This window comes from Vespa velutina, chromosome 8 (assembly GCF_912470025.1).
Source record: "Vespa velutina chromosome 8, iVesVel2.1, whole genome shotgun sequence".
NCBI classification, from domain to species: domain Eukaryota; kingdom Metazoa; phylum Arthropoda; class Insecta; order Hymenoptera; family Vespidae; genus Vespa; species Vespa velutina.
Window position 1 is genome coordinate 2,029,498 of NC_062195.1, and position 15,000 is coordinate 2,044,497.

The 15,000-nt window shown below is 25.1% G+C and overlaps 5 protein-coding genes across 7 annotated transcripts in view; 2 read left to right on the forward strand and 3 right to left on the reverse strand.

The window, feature by feature from the left end:
• Positions 1–509, reverse strand: part of LOC124951166 (transient receptor potential channel pyrexia-like) — a 7,170-nt gene extending 6,661 nt beyond the window's left edge. The window contains exon 1 of the mRNA XM_047499001.1: positions 395–509. The gene's annotated coding sequence lies outside the window, so the exon portion shown is untranslated. The remainder of the gene's footprint in view (positions 1–394) is intronic.
• Positions 1–2,224, reverse strand: part of LOC124951143 (28S ribosomal protein S9, mitochondrial) — a 2,576-nt gene extending 352 nt beyond the window's left edge. Inside the window, exons 1-8 of the mRNA XM_047498972.1 lie at positions 2,126–2,224; positions 1,893–2,007; positions 1,650–1,753; positions 1,373–1,546; positions 1,214–1,278; positions 1,044–1,119; positions 624–666; positions 395–510 (exon numbers count right to left, since the gene is read on the reverse strand). Of these exons, the coding sequence (XP_047354928.1) occupies positions 395–510; positions 624–666; positions 1,044–1,119; positions 1,214–1,278; positions 1,373–1,546; positions 1,650–1,753; positions 1,893–2,007; positions 2,126–2,224 (792 nt within the window). The remainder of the gene's footprint in view (positions 1–394; positions 511–623; positions 667–1,043; positions 1,120–1,213; positions 1,279–1,372; positions 1,547–1,649; positions 1,754–1,892; positions 2,008–2,125) is intronic.
• A 362-nt stretch (positions 2,225–2,586) lies between these two features.
• Positions 2,587–5,970, forward strand: LOC124951082 (coatomer subunit delta). 2 transcript variants are annotated; one of them, XM_047498867.1, is made up of 8 exons: positions 2,587–2,785; positions 2,888–3,016; positions 3,358–3,581; positions 3,641–4,029; positions 4,106–4,276; positions 4,353–4,666; positions 4,838–5,154; positions 5,290–5,970. In XM_047498867.1, exons 3-8 carry the CDS (start codon positions 3,384–3,386, stop codon positions 5,377–5,379), a joined length of 1,479 nt encoding a protein of 492 aa, XP_047354823.1. In that variant the 5' UTR covers positions 2,587–2,785; positions 2,888–3,016; positions 3,358–3,383; the 3' UTR covers positions 5,380–5,970. The 2 variants fall into 2 exon arrangements, with proteins under 2 accessions (XP_047354823.1, XP_047354822.1); XM_047498866.1 differs by having other exon boundaries at positions 2,588–2,785; positions 2,977–3,016.
• A 1,141-nt stretch (positions 5,971–7,111) lies between these two features.
• Positions 7,112–8,976, reverse strand: LOC124951050 (DNA-binding protein RFXANK-like). Of its 2 annotated transcripts, none has more exons than XM_047498786.1 (6): positions 8,374–8,976; positions 8,141–8,313; positions 7,938–8,070; positions 7,645–7,853; positions 7,387–7,534; positions 7,112–7,264 (listed from the first exon to the last, which is right to left on the reverse strand). In XM_047498786.1, exons 1-6 carry the CDS (start codon positions 8,459–8,461, stop codon positions 7,197–7,199), a joined length of 819 nt encoding a protein of 272 aa, XP_047354742.1. In that variant the 5' UTR covers positions 8,462–8,976; the 3' UTR covers positions 7,112–7,196. The 2 variants fall into 2 exon arrangements, with proteins under 2 accessions (XP_047354742.1, XP_047354741.1); XM_047498785.1 differs by having other exon boundaries at positions 7,633–7,853.
• Positions 8,977–9,714: 738 nt separating this feature from the next.
• LOC124951051 lies at positions 9,715–12,052 on the forward strand. Its single transcript, XM_047498787.1, has 5 exons — positions 9,715–9,888; positions 10,206–10,613; positions 10,946–11,164; positions 11,377–11,676; positions 11,935–12,052. Exons 1-3 carry the CDS (start codon positions 9,859–9,861, stop codon positions 10,958–10,960), a joined length of 453 nt encoding a protein of 150 aa, XP_047354743.1. The 5' UTR covers positions 9,715–9,858; the 3' UTR covers positions 10,961–11,164; positions 11,377–11,676; positions 11,935–12,052.
• The last annotated feature ends 2,948 nt before the right edge of the window (positions 12,053–15,000 follow it).

The window sequence follows — 15,000 nt, forward strand, 5'->3', positions numbered from 1 at the left end:
TACATATATATATGTACGTTATATAAAGCGATCGTAATCATTTCAGATAATAAAGGAAATATATTTTCTTAGATATTATTTTTAATATTTTTATATTACGCAAAAGATTTATATTTCTTCAGAAAAATAAATATATTTACTTTTCTCGTTTGTCATTATAGAAAAATAATTTTGATACAAATCAAAGACAAATCTTTAAGAAATTTTTGTACGAAAAATATATGACTCGGATTATTAAATGACTCAAATCATTCATAAAGAAATATTTGTATAAAATATTTTATTATTGTTTATATTTACTTAATAATTAATAATATTTACACGAGTTTAAACATTCGTGTTTTATTAAGATAGAAAAAAAAAAAAAAAAATTCATAATGTAATAAAAACTTACCTGTTGCCGGGATTGCATGTCTTGGAAGTAAGAAATGTCCTTTCCATTAATTGTTATTTTCCCCGTACCTTTACCCCACACTATTACTGTAGCAATTGAACTTTTTCTTTGACAAGCTGTAATTAGGAGAAAAAAAAAATTTCCATTACTATATTGTTTTTAACATATCCAAACTGTATTGAAATTTATTATACAACTTAATCTATGTAAATATTATTCCAAAACTTACGGAATACTTTAACATATGGTTTTCCATCTTCATTATATGATACCTATAAATAGAAAAACTTTTATATTTCTATTTCTACTGTAAAATATATTTATCAAATTTATATTTAATTAATATATTTATTATTTCTAAAAAAAAAAAAAAAAAAAAAAAAAAAAAAAAAAAATTTGTTTCATATATAATTCATTATAAGAAAATATACTTACAGATAAAATATTTGTCTTATTTATATTTTGAGATAATATATTTCTATAGTTTAGTAGAAATTCTTTTTCGTTTGCGGATAATGGATGATTTACTAGCCTTTCCATTGTTTTGATAAAGTATTCGTACTAAAAAATAGACACAATTTTTTTTTTCCTCTTCTTATTTAATTATCATGAAGGTAATTTAAAAATAACAAATTTCTTTAAAACTTACATGATGATCCATCAATCTCTCATGTAATAACTTTTCCAATTGTACTTTTGATTTCCACATTGATCCATATATATCACTGAAAATAACAGAACAATAAAATATATATTAAATAATATTTAGAATTTTATCATATAATTATTAAATGATAAAACTAATAATATATAACATACAATTTATTTTCATTAGGAAACGTTCCGGTAGATTTAATTAACTTATCCTCCAAGTCCTCTAAATTCTTTAATTTTTCTGTTATTTTCTGTAAATAAAAAATTACATTAAAACTTTTCCTTATGTATAATAGTTTTAATTAATGTCATTTAAAGTCTTACGTGAAGTGTTTCATAATAGGACGGATATAAGGTATAAAAAAAGGAATGACACGGTTTTCCATCTGATAAAAATTGTCCTGTCTTTTGTAATAATAATATATCCTTAGGATGTTTCATCATGGGACGTGCTTTAGAATCGTATAATCCAGATGGAAAAAGATATTCTATTGATTTCTAAAAGAAATTTTACAATCGTTATAATTCGTGTAATCCTAATTTGTTATCGTATTAAGAACAATCATAAAGAATTATAACTTATTGTATTATTATAACTTACATCGATATCATTTTGGGTAAAATTTTCAGGATCCTCACCCATCATATTTGCTAGATGTCTTTTACCCTTTTCATATGCTTCTATTTCTACTTTCATGAGTTCCTCTATAATAAAAAAAAAAAAAAAACAAACAACAACAACATTCATAAAGATTCATCAAACATATATTTTTATTATAAATAGATACATTGACCTTAAAATGAATAAATAAAAGGATATTATGTAAAAAAAAAAATAACTAACCGTTTGCTTTAATACGTTTTAAATAACCTTGCATGATTTTAGAGAAACTTGTCAATTCAACTTCGTTTGTCATAGAAGAAGGCTCTTGCGTACTGGATAAACGATAAATTGATTTCTAATATTAAAAGAAAAATATAGATAAGTTTATATATATTTTGAGGTTAACTTTGAAATCATAATATGGTTTGAAATATTAATATCAATGACATATCAAATTATTAATTTAAAATTACCAAGCATTGAATTGGATTAGATGTAATAACCGGAACATTATTATTAATTCTCAATAAATTGCGAAAATTTGATAAACGTACGAACATTGGAGTTGCCATTTTTACAATTTTAAGGGTAATTCAGAATCTAATAAACATACACACGATAATCGTAATATCGATATAAAATTCGATTGTAGAATTTCGATATCAAGATCGATCTATGGACTAAATTAACGTTCACGACATTCAACAGATAGAATAAATATATAAATATATATATATATATATTTATTAAAATAAATATATAATATATATTATTCTAATTATTATGAATTGCAAAGTATTGTAATATTAATAAAATAAATTTCGAAAACAATGTTGTTTCTTGATTTTCAAAAAAAAAAAAAAAAAAAAAAAAAAAAACCAGATCTATTGCCAATCTAGACAATTTATATAATTCATGACATACCTGCCTTTCATCATGGCACACGTCAGCACAGTACGCCCTCTATTTCATGAGTTATATTTGTATATGTGATGTGGAGAATAGATTGGCTTATGTAAAAAAAAGAAAGAAAAGAAAAAGAAAAAAGAAGAAAAGAAAAAAAGAAAGAAAGAAAGAAAATTATATTAGGTTAATATAAAGCACGTAGCGTGTTAGAATTATTTCTCAAAATGGTACGTATATATATTTGTTATTAAAATGATATCAATTTTAAGATAACTATCGTCGTTTGATATGGTTCACGTGAATACACAATATTACATTTCCATTTACAGATGTCAACTGCCAATTTTAATTTTCTTCCCAAAAGAAAGACAGATTTTCACGTTAATCATGTATTAAATTGATTTTTACATTTTTTTAGGTACTTATCGCTGCTGCTATATGCACGAAGGCGGGTAAAAGTAAGTATATTTCTCATAAATCATAACGTTATTACACATTCATACGTTCACGTGTGTGTTCATTCGTAATGCACCCGGTTCTCTCAAATTATTCAATGTAGATAATAGATTTGATGTCTTTTAATCATTTACAAATTCATATTCATCGGTATTAATTATATTTGGATATTAATAGCTTAGGAATATAAAGGACCATAGTATTATATTTTATAATTAAAATAATTAAAAAGGAATTATTGTATTGAGACAAAGATAGATAAAGAACAAAGAGAATATATATATATATATATATATATATATATGCATATGTGCATATACATGGCTTTATTTTTTTTTTTTAGCTATTATTTCCCGTCAATTCGTTGAAATGACAAAAGCACGAATTGAAGGGTTATTGGCTGCATTTCCAAAATTAATGAGTTCCGGTAAACAGCATACTTTTGTTGAAACAGAATCTGTGAGATATGTTTATCAACCATTAGAGAAAGTATACATGTTACTCATTACGACCAAGGCTAGCAATATCTTGGAAGATTTAGAAACTTTACGACTTTTTGCAAGAGTGGTTAGTATTGATATTATATATCGTTGTACGCTTTAAATTAAGAACTATATCTTTTTTAGATCCCTGAATATTGCACTTCAATGGATGAAATTGAAATAGCAGATAATGCATTCAATTTAATATTTGCATTTGATGAAATAGTTGCATTAGGATATAGAGAAAGTGTTAATCTTGCACAAATTAGAACTTTCGTTGATATGGATTCTCATGAGGAAAAGATTTATCGTGCTGTGAGAATGACACAGGAACGTGAAGCTAAAAATAAAATGCGTGAGAAAGCTAAAGAATTACAGAGGCAACGAATGGAAGCAAATAAGAGAAATATCAAGAGTTCAGGTTTTATTCTTGGTGGTGGTTTCAGTGGTGGTGGTTTCTCTCCAACTCCTACGATTGGAGATACTGCCAATTTTGTACCAGATTCAGTTAGACCATTGTATACTCCAGTACAGTGAGTTCAATTAATTGCAATGTTCTTTTTTAATTTTTATATAATTGCATGTATATATAAAAAAATATGTTTATAGAAAGCCAGCTAATACTGGTCCAAGTGCAATGAAACTTGGTGGAAAATCTCGTGACGTTGATTCATTTGTTGATCAATTGAAAGAAGAAGGTGAAAATGTTGTAAGTACTCCACTTGCAGCATTGGGAACAAAGCCTGTGCCAATAAGTCCTCAGATAATTAATACTGAACCGTATGTCCTTTATTATATTAAATCTTAATAAATGTTGATAAATATTTATTTATATCAATAAACTTTATAAAAATAGTATTCATTTGCGACAAGAAGAGAGACTTAATGTACGTGTTGGCCGTGATGGAGGTCTTCAGCACTTTGAGTTACATGGTTTAGTAACATTACATATCTCTGATGAAAAATGGGGTCGTATTCGTGTTCAGCTTGAAAATAGCGATTCAAGAGGAATTCAATTACAAACTCATCCAAATGTCGATAAAGAATTATTTAGGACTCGTGGTCAAATTGGATTGAAAATACCTACTAAACCATTCCCATTGAACACAGATGTTGGCGTATTAAAGTGGCGTCTGCAAGCTCAAGATGAAACGGCATTACCAATTTCAAGTATGGGGGTTTTTTTTTTTTTTTAATAAGCTCACAATTTTTTTTTAAAGGATATATCAAATTCTTTTTTTTTTTTTTTTTTTATCCAAGTAAAATTAATTTGAAAGTAAAAGTTTAAAGATTTATCTTAGTTCAAGTCATTTAAATAGATTCAATTATTTAATCCTTCAGTTAATTGTTGGCCTAGCGAAAATGGTGAAGGAGGTTGGGATGTAAACATTGAATATGAATTGGAACAAGATGATCTTGAATTAAATGATGTAAACATAAACATTCCACTTCCAATTGGATGTACTCCTATAGTAAGCTCGTGCGATGGGCAATACACGCATGAAATAAAGAAAAATATATTAGTATGGACACTACCATTAGTTGATGCCTCAACAAAGTCAGGTTCAATGGAATTTTCTGCCCCATCTTCTACATCTGCAGATTTCTTTCCACTTCATGTTTCATTTGCATCAAAGACGTCATATGCCAAAATTAAGGTATTGTATAGATTTTTGAGAAATTTTTTATTTTACTCATCTAAAAGAAATATGAATAATTATTATTTTCTTCTCTCTCTTTAATTTTTTTTTTTTTTTTTTTTTTTTTTTTCTTCTCTCTCTCTCCATATTCAGATCACGGAAGTTTTACTAGTAGAAGATGAGAGCCCTGTAAAGCATTCTATAGAAACAGTTTTCTTTACTGACAATTATGAAGTGGTATAAATTGCAGAAAAAGTAGATATTAGTCTACATACGCTTTGAACACATGGAAATGAATACGGTACACTGGAAAACATAATTTTAATAATAAGTAAATAGCCTAATTAGTATTCATATGCCAATCAGATTTCTATTTCCATATGATCATTTATTTGATAATACATGGTGTCACTGCAAAAAATGTATTGCAGTATATTAATGTGCACATTACAATCATATTGTTATAATGTATGTTCAATATTAATTTATCAGATATGAAATTGCATAAAAAGCCGTATTTTAATTAAAAAAAAAAAATTAAAACAAAAAAAATAAAGAAAAGAAAAGAAACGAAAGAAAATATAAACCTCCTCGGATGTATAAATTTTAATGAATTAATCGCGTATATAAGATATTTTATAAATGCTATATATGTTTGATTATTTATATCAAATTAAATATTAATAACAAAGCCTTTCATCTATTTTGAAGAAAAAAATAATTTCACTGTCTATATGCCTTTTGTGCATTGTTACATACATATGATGATATAGTGTACTAAAAAAAGGAAGAAAAAAAGAAAAAAAAAAGGAACATAAAATTGTAAACAGAGAATATTTTTTCTTTTAATAATTTATTAAATGTTATAGTTACACCAATTCCTTTAATCCTTATACTAGTATAATGTATAAAAGCATTTAGCAATGTGACTTTAATTTGAGTTACCGAAATTTATAAGTATTTTTTTAATACATAGATATATATATTATGACAAATATATATATATATATATATATATATATATATATATATATAATATATAATATATATAATATATATAATATATATAATATATATAATATATATAATATATATAATATATATATATATATATATATATATTATGATTATATAAATCATATTCTTTTCTTCTAACAAAATATTATACTTTCTTAAAGAAAAAAAGATGAAAATGTATTAATATTTGCATTGAAAAATTTTTATTTTTTAATAATTTTAATACATACTTATGGAACACAGTTAAGCCATTTATGCATATTGATATATGCGCTATTACTTTTTATATACACATTCTGAGATATAATTTCTCAATTATTTTTGAATGAATTTATTTGACTCTTTTATAAGCCGTTTCGAATTAATTATGAATTAACACATGTATATAAATAATAAAACTTTCATATTGTTATATCTATTAAGTATGTATTATAGTTAAAAAACATAATAATAAAAAAGTATATATTTTATTGTTCATTAATACATGCTTAAAATTAAGCAAATTTCATTAATATACAATAAAAATGATGGAATTAATGGGTATGTCGAGTGAAAGCAAATAAGAATTGTTTAAATTTTTCGGAATTATTAGATCATGTTTATAGGGATATTCTAAAATAAAAACAGTGAAAATTATTATTTATCTGTCTTGATCATTATTTCTCCAATATATAGAAATTGTTAATATTAGGAAAATAATAATTAGAATCTATATATATATATATATATTATAATAAAATTATTTTCACTGGTATTAGTGTAATTATTATATCTTTAATCAATTTTTAACTTTTATTACAATTGCCATTGCATTTAAAATATGTAGCCACTTTTTGTCCAATTTGAGAAATATATTCAATATTATGTATTTCTTTATGTACATTTAATTATTTTTATTTTATTATTAGCAATAAAAAAATAATTATTTCTGGTATAAAAATGAAATTTAAAGATAATATACAAAATAATATATAATATTTATTATAATAATGATAATATTTACACAACTTTTAAAAATATTTAAACAATATATAATTAACAAGTTATTGCAATATATCCGATGGTACATTTACTACTTGCTGCAACAGATAATTTTCGATAACTGCTTTAGCTGCAAAAAAAAAAAAGAAAAAAAAAAAGAAAAAGAACATATATTTATTCTTAATGACTTTTCAAATTAATCTTTAATTATAATTCTTTTAATTACATTGATATAATTTTTCTTAATCTTACCAGTTAATGAATTATTTATTATTGCAGCTTGATATGCACTTATATTGTGCACATTACGATGTGTAATATCTGCCCCTCTAGACAAAAGTTCAAAACAAACATGCGGATGATCACCATGAGCACCATAAATAAGAGGTGTGTTTCCTTCCTAAATTAAATATATTTAATTGTTATTACTCGTTTCTCTTTTATATTGTAAAATGTATTAAAATAATGAAAAATATATATAAATAAGATTTTATAGACCTCGTCACTTGCATTTGAATCGGCGCCATGATTCAAAAGTAATTTTACAAGATCATGATGTCCATAAGCAGCAGCTAAATGTAAAGGTGTCTCACCATTGTGACCACGATAATTTTTATTTGCGCCAGCCTTTAACAATTGTCTTGCGCTACCTAATTGTCCATATCCTGCAGCCCACATAAGACCTGTTAAACCTTTTTCATCTGGAAGATCTACAGATCCTGTAAAATAAAAGGCTTGCGTCATAAAAACATAAATAATTGTGTAATATTATATTATTTTGTTCATGAACAAGTATAAAGAACCTGGTTGAATGCTTTCAGGAGTAAGTTCTCCTTGGCCAGCTAATGTATGAAATGTAATGTCTGTTCTTCCATAAAGTTGAGGTATTTTTGTTCGGGTATTACCTCTTTGCAAATTAGTTAATAAAGTTGGTGGCTGTAAGTGCGTTATTATAAGAATTAAAATAAATAATATAGTAATGTATAATGAATCAGAAAAATCATACCTTATAAGGTTGAAAGGCACTGGTTCTGGTTGCATCTTGCCATGCTCCTGGTGCCCAATGCCATTTCCTTTCTATAGGTTCTGATCTACACCCTATATTTGCATTATCTGGTTTATAGATCAAAGGCCTTGGTCGTATACCAATTGCCGTTTCAGTGTTATCTCGTGGCGTTCCTTTAAATTGCAATAACATTTAAATTTATTCCCTCTCACTTTTTTTGATAAAAACTTTACCTTCTTTTTTGCTTGTTGAAGATTCACATTCTTCTTCCCCGTTTTCTTCCTCTTTTATAATTAATTCCTCATGAATTCGATTTTCCATGACCGTTTAAATATTTATATTAGACTACATGAAAATATATACAAAATATTTGGTTGTATTAAACCAAAGCATTTCACGAACATTTATTAAACAATTTGTTTCACTTAATTATTAATTATATTTCCATAATAAATGATAAAAGGTATACGCCATAAGTTGAAGCATTAATAAATAAAGAAATTAAAAATTAATATTATTTATCCATTATAACTGGAATGAAATGGTCAAAAAATGTATATCTGTTTACAAATAAAGACAAAGCGCATTCCAAATTAGTGTCGACATTAGCGCCAAATTTGAAATTCCATCGGATTTGTTATTCGAATTGATGTTGCAAATTCTTCAGATTCTCCATGCATTATCATTCATATCTCTTAAAATAATGTATAATTATATTGTTGAATATATACACACACACACACACACACACACATATATATATATATATTATTATTATTCAATATTAAATCGGATTGCAAGAGCATGAGCAAAGGTCGTGAGATTCGATAGCACAGATATACATAAACAAACTGCGCGGTAAGAAAAAACTGCATCGATGGGATCATCACAGTTGCCAGGAGAATTCCCTCACGAGGGAATACATGACGTCAAATTACCCCCACTCTCATTCTACAGCTACGTCACTTGTGTCACGTGACATGAGTTATGTTTTATGATACGTCGACTAACCTAACCAAACCCTAACAATTACTACTGCTGTTACTACACTACTGCTACTATATTACTACTACTACTACTACTACTACTACACTACTACTACTACTACTACTACACTACTACTACTACTACTACTTCTACTACTATTACTACTATACTATTGCTATACTACTACACATATTATACTACCATCCCCCACTATCGTCCAATTTTTATCCCCACGATTTGGTAATGCCAGTAACAAGATGGTCGCGGCATCATTTTTCCATAGCTCGTGTTTCGAGTTTCATTTAGGTTATGTCATTGATAACTTTCTTTTATATTGCATAGTTTATTGTTAATCATGTACGACAAAGTGCAAGAAGAGAAAAAAGTAAAGAAGACGGATGTATTAAAATGGTCAAAAGATGATATTTTGCGTTTTTTTGGCAGTGTACAAGATGTATGAAGAATTGTGGGATACTTCGAATGAAAATTTTATGCGCAAAAATGTAAGCGAACACAATTTCACAAGGTTATATCGGGAACTTATTGGGATGGGTTTTAATATTCGTACGGAAGAACAAATGAAGAGAAAAATTAAGAATTTGAAGGATGCATTTAGAAATGAAGTGAACAAAGTGAAGAAGTCTAAAAAAAGTGGAGCAATAGCTGACAATGTATATACACCAAAATTAGCTTGGTAAGGAAAGGAAGCTGACTCTTTTTTGAGTAATGTCATGTCTTGTCGAGAATCAGTCGCCAATGTGGTAATTATTAATAAATTATTCCTTTTTATATTTCTCCAATTTAATATAATACGTGAATAGTTTGTCGGGGTTATAATTGTATATATATATATATATATATATATATATTTCTTAATAATTATAAATTACGAGTAAGACAAAAAATTTTATTTCGTTTTAAATGAAATTTGAATAGATTATTATTCTTCTATGTTGTTACGAACCTTACAAAAAAAAAAAAAAAAAAAAAAAAAAAAAAACCAGTATAAAAGTCAATTAAGTTCAAACGGAAATAAAATAAATTTTAGGTTAGGATTAAGTTTCTTTTTCGTTCATAGGGTCAATCAATGACAACAGAGAATTTAATAGAAGAGGATGACAATGACTTTATCGACAAGAATGAAGACAAAAACAATCTCAACGAAGAAAATGATCAAATTTCTGAATTACAGAATGGTACTTTGCATGCTGCTTCTGTAATATCACAAGAGAAAGTAATTATCAAGAGGAAGCATTCGCCTATGATGGCTACGGAAACTTTGAAGAATAATTTGACGAATAAAGTTAAAAAAAATTCTTCGAGTTTTCAAAATGCCGTTTTACAACTTCATGAAATTACTCAAATGACAACGGAAATCAACAACGAATATGAATGCTTTGCGAAATACATTACGTCTCAACTTAAACAGCTACCATTGAGAAGTTTTGTTGTATTACAAGAAAAAATACAAAGTCTTATTACTAAGGAAAGATTGACAATTGGCTCCGTATCCATCCTCATCTTTATCTTCATATATTTATTCTATTAATTCGAATGTCGATCTGCCAAATAAAAACATTGATAAAGATAATTACGAAGATGATTTAGAAAAATTTATGAAAATAAATAGATTGGAGATTGCAAGATTTTTCTTTCCTTTTTTTTTTTTTTTTTTTTCGATAACATTATATATATATATATATATATATATATATTTTTTTTTTCTGTTCTTTTTTTTTCATTGCTTTTTATATCTCACTATATATATACTATGTAATTCTTTGTAATTATTTATTTAAAATATTATCATTATTATAGATTAATGCCGGATAAAGAGTTCTGTGTTATTGGTAATCGATCAACTATACGATCTGGAACAGTACAATGTGAAAAAGATGAAGAAGATCCTTTTGACTTGGATAAGTTTTTAGAACAAACAAAACATATTGATAATTCAACAAATCTAACGAAACAATTTAAGGATGAACGAGATCATCAACGTCGTGGGAATCGTAACAAACGAAGAAAATATTAATCGTAATTTTCATTGAATTATTGTTATTCCATAGATTTACATATAATTAATTATCATTTATGATATCGAATAAGTTTTAAATTCATATTTGCTTGTTAAATTTTAAATGTAAATAATTTATAAATAAGATATATTTTATGTGATTTTTAAAGAAATATCGTAATTTTTTTTTTTATTTTTTTTTTTCTCTAATACGTTACATATGTTTATGTAGAGTTGAAAAATCGTTTCTATGAGGACAAGTGGAAGTGATTTGCGTATAACAAAAATATAAATAAAAAGTCCACGATAAGGATGCTATTTAAATCAGTGCGACTATCAGTCCTTTTTTTTTTGTTTTTTTTTTTCCTTCTATGAATAGAAGAAACGAGTAGAAATAAAAAGGAAGATATGAAGTTACATGACGTTAAATAAGAAAGGCAAGACGAAGGAAAGATTTTATATAAATGAAGAAGCATTGTTTATTCAGCCAATCAATTAACGGATGAGATGTAATTAAAAAATTTCTTCAAAGGTATTGTAATAATAACATTGTTGCATTATATGTAGGGGGTTTTTTTTTTTTTTTTTAATCACAATATTTCATATTCATTTCTTCATTTAAAACATTTAAGAGAAGCCTGATAAAAGAATTAAAAAATAAAAAAGAAAACAAAGACAAAAAAAAAAAAAGAAGAAAAAAAAAAACAAAAAACAGAATATACATTATTTTATTGCATTTAAATTTGTATGCATTGTTAAAATTCATCGTGTTAATAATTTTTTTTTTCAGTCAGTTTCCTTGTGTTCGATATCGTATGATAACAATAATGCCATACGAAGAAGAATGGAATCCGCTTATTATCATACATTGGAAAAATTAAAGTTCAATGAAATTCGAATGTTATAATGAACATTGTCAAGAATTTTCAATTATACTTCATATTTATCAATGCGTTTTAATGTTAATATTCGATACTTTCAAACGCATGTGACTGATAAAATTGAAATATAAAGATCATTTTAATAAAACAGCCATATCATAATGGATTTCTATAATCCACACAAATGTGGAATGTAACAATGATATTTTCATTTTTAATAACATGATAAAATTATCATCACTCTCGTATCCGATAGTGAATAACAATTAATTGGAAATGATATTTACAATTGTTAATTCACCTTTGAAAAAAAGTTTGATCTCACTTAAACAGAGTAACTTGTAATATTAATATCGATACTGTATCCCATATAATGTATAATATCAGAAATTTATTTTTATATTTTTCTTATGAAAAATAATTAAAAAAATATTATGACAATAATAAAAAAAGAAAAAAAAAAAATAAAAAGAATAAATATTTCTAGTTAATTACTTAATTAATTAATTAATTAATTTATTTATTTTTTTTTTCTTTCTTAACATATAATATTTAATTTATAAATCGTTAAAAAGTTGTAAAATTTGTTTTACAACACACAAAAAAGAAATAGAATTTCATTTCATGTGACTACAAAGTACAATTTATTTTAATAAAATAATAATAATACATAGGTTATCTATTAAGACTCGTGAATATAAATGTACAATCGTGCCTTCATTTTTTTTTTTTTTTCTAAATTTCCATAAGATTAATATCATCGATTATATTACTACTACTACTACTAATAATAATAAAATTAATAATAATAATAATAATAATAATAGTAATAATAATAATTATTATTATTCTTACTGTTACACTTACAACAATTGTTTATTTATTTACAGAGATTACATATTGGAATTAATATTTTACAAGTGTGTCCTCCAATTCGTTTTTCTCTCTTTCTCTCACACAAATGAGATTGTTTTTTTACTCTCACTCAGTTGTAATCTATATTGTCAATTATTTTTGGCTTCATACATATCATTTTAGTTCATAATTGTTCTCTTTTTTTTCTCTCTCTCCCTCTTTCTCTCTCTCTTTTATTTTTTATGATATATTATTATTCCATACTACAATCAAAAAAAAGGAAAAAAAAAATATTAATGTGCTATAAAATTAATAATATGAAATTATATTCATAATAAAATTAAATCAATTACAATTAGATTTTAACTATAAGTATTTTTAATATGACAAGTAATAGATAAGATAATATTACTAAAGAGAATATTTATCTTTCTATTGATTATTCACTTTTCAATTAGTCACAGTGAAATCCCTTAAATATTATTACAAGTTCTTCATATCTGTCAGTCTTTTTTAATCAATAGCAAACGTATTTTTAAATCTAGGATTATGACTTTTCATTTTTCATACTGACAATAAGAAATAAATTCAAATCAATATATAATTATAAAACAAAATATGCAATGAGAAATTTGGAAAATTAATTTCAATGAATTTTTTAATCATTGTATTTACTATATTTGTAAATTTATATGCGTGTATATATATATATATATAACTTTAGATCGGTTTTGAAAAGTATATTATTTGTTTTTAATAAGAAATCATTTTATATGAAAATATATTTAAGAAACTACCTTTATTATATTTAAATTAACATTCGTAATTTGAAATAATGTTATTTGTATTAACAATGCTCGAGTGCTGACAGAGTCAATGATTAAATAATTTTTATATCTCTAAGAATCATTATTATGTAAATATCGAGCATCGATCAATCATATATCTGATTTTTAAAATTTTCATGAAAGTTTGACATTTTGAAAAAAATGGGTGAGCAGGGGGTGAGTGGGTTGATAGCAGGTGGGGTTGGGTGAGAGGAAGGGTTATCAGTCCTTCGATTTTAATTTTATTGCTATCAATAAATAATAATACTACATATAATTTGTATCGTATTAATTTACAATCTAAATATGGTTTTAATCGATTATTCCTTTGACGAATCTATTAAACTTTCTTTTAACAACGTGACGTAGATTATTAATAAACGATGAATAATTGATAATACGCAGATGATAAATATTTTATAATTTTCGAATGATATAGTTAAATCATTTCATTCGTTTCGTCATTATATTTACGATTATTAATTTTACGAGTTCGTTTGCTATACTCGTTATGGAGAAAAAGAAAAAAAAAAATAAATAAATAAAAAAAGAAAAAAGCAAATTTTTCTATACCTATATAACGCAACGTTTCTTATAAATTCGTCGAACAATTAATTCATTTTTTTAGATAATATTAATTACACGTTTAATACGTTGCTACGAAGGGGAAGGGGTGGAGGGTGGGGAATCGCGTCAAATTGTTCGCTGTTATAATTTCTTTTTTTTCTTTTCTCCTTTTCTCTTTTCTCATCTCACACAATTTTTTATCTTAGACAAATAATTTATATATATTGCTGTTATTATATCAAATCGTTGAACTGATCAAATTTTCTTTCATCAAAGATATGTAATCAGAATTAACTTTGTCAATGCTATATAACAAATTTTTTTTCCACACATACACATATATATTATTATACATAATATCTAAGTATTTTGAATTTCATCTCAATTTGTTCGTTCAATTAAACCTGATTAACTATCTATATTAGTACGTAATTATTTTTTTTTTCTTTTTTTCTTTTTTTTTTTTCTTTTTTTTTTTTTTTTTTATGAATGACATGATCAACTCTTCTTTAGGGTGAAACAACAAATGTATCAATATTTTTCTTAGGAGAAAGTTCATGTAATCTTTCTTTTTTTTTTTCATTATCATCATCATCATTATTATCATCATCATCATTACCATCCTCGTCGTTGTCGTCATCATCATATTTTTTTTTGCTTTTTATCATTCGATAAAACTTTTGCATTTGTAAAGACTTACAGTTTGACTTTCCTAATCAGTCTTCT

Excerpts from the sequence above, each read along its gene's own strand:
- LOC124951050 (XM_047498785.1), bottom strand. The coding sequence starts at position 8,461 with ATGGAAAATCGAATTCATGAGGAATTAATTATAAAAGAGGAAGAAAAC. Across the intron at positions 8,314-8,373 it reads TTCAACAAGCAAAAAAGAAG|GAACGCCACGAGATAACACT; the intron begins GTAAAGTTTTTA and ends TGCAATTTAAAG. Across the intron at positions 7,854-7,937 it reads TCCTGAAAGCATTCAACCAG|GATCTGTAGATCTTCCAGAT; the intron begins GTTCTTTATACT and ends TTTATTTTACAG.
- LOC124951051 (XM_047498787.1), top strand. The coding sequence starts at position 9,859 with ATGTCTTGTCGAGAATCAGTCGCCAATGTG. Across the intron at positions 9,889-10,205 it reads GAGAATCAGTCGCCAATGTG|GGTCAATCAATGACAACAGA; the intron begins GTAATTATTAAT and ends TTTCGTTCATAG.
- LOC124951082 (XM_047498866.1), top strand. Across the intron at positions 3,582-3,640 it reads TACGACTTTTTGCAAGAGTG|ATCCCTGAATATTGCACTTC; the intron begins GTTAGTATTGAT and ends TATCTTTTTTAG. Across the intron at positions 5,155-5,289 it reads CGTCATATGCCAAAATTAAG|ATCACGGAAGTTTTACTAGT; the intron begins GTATTGTATAGA and ends CTCCATATTCAG.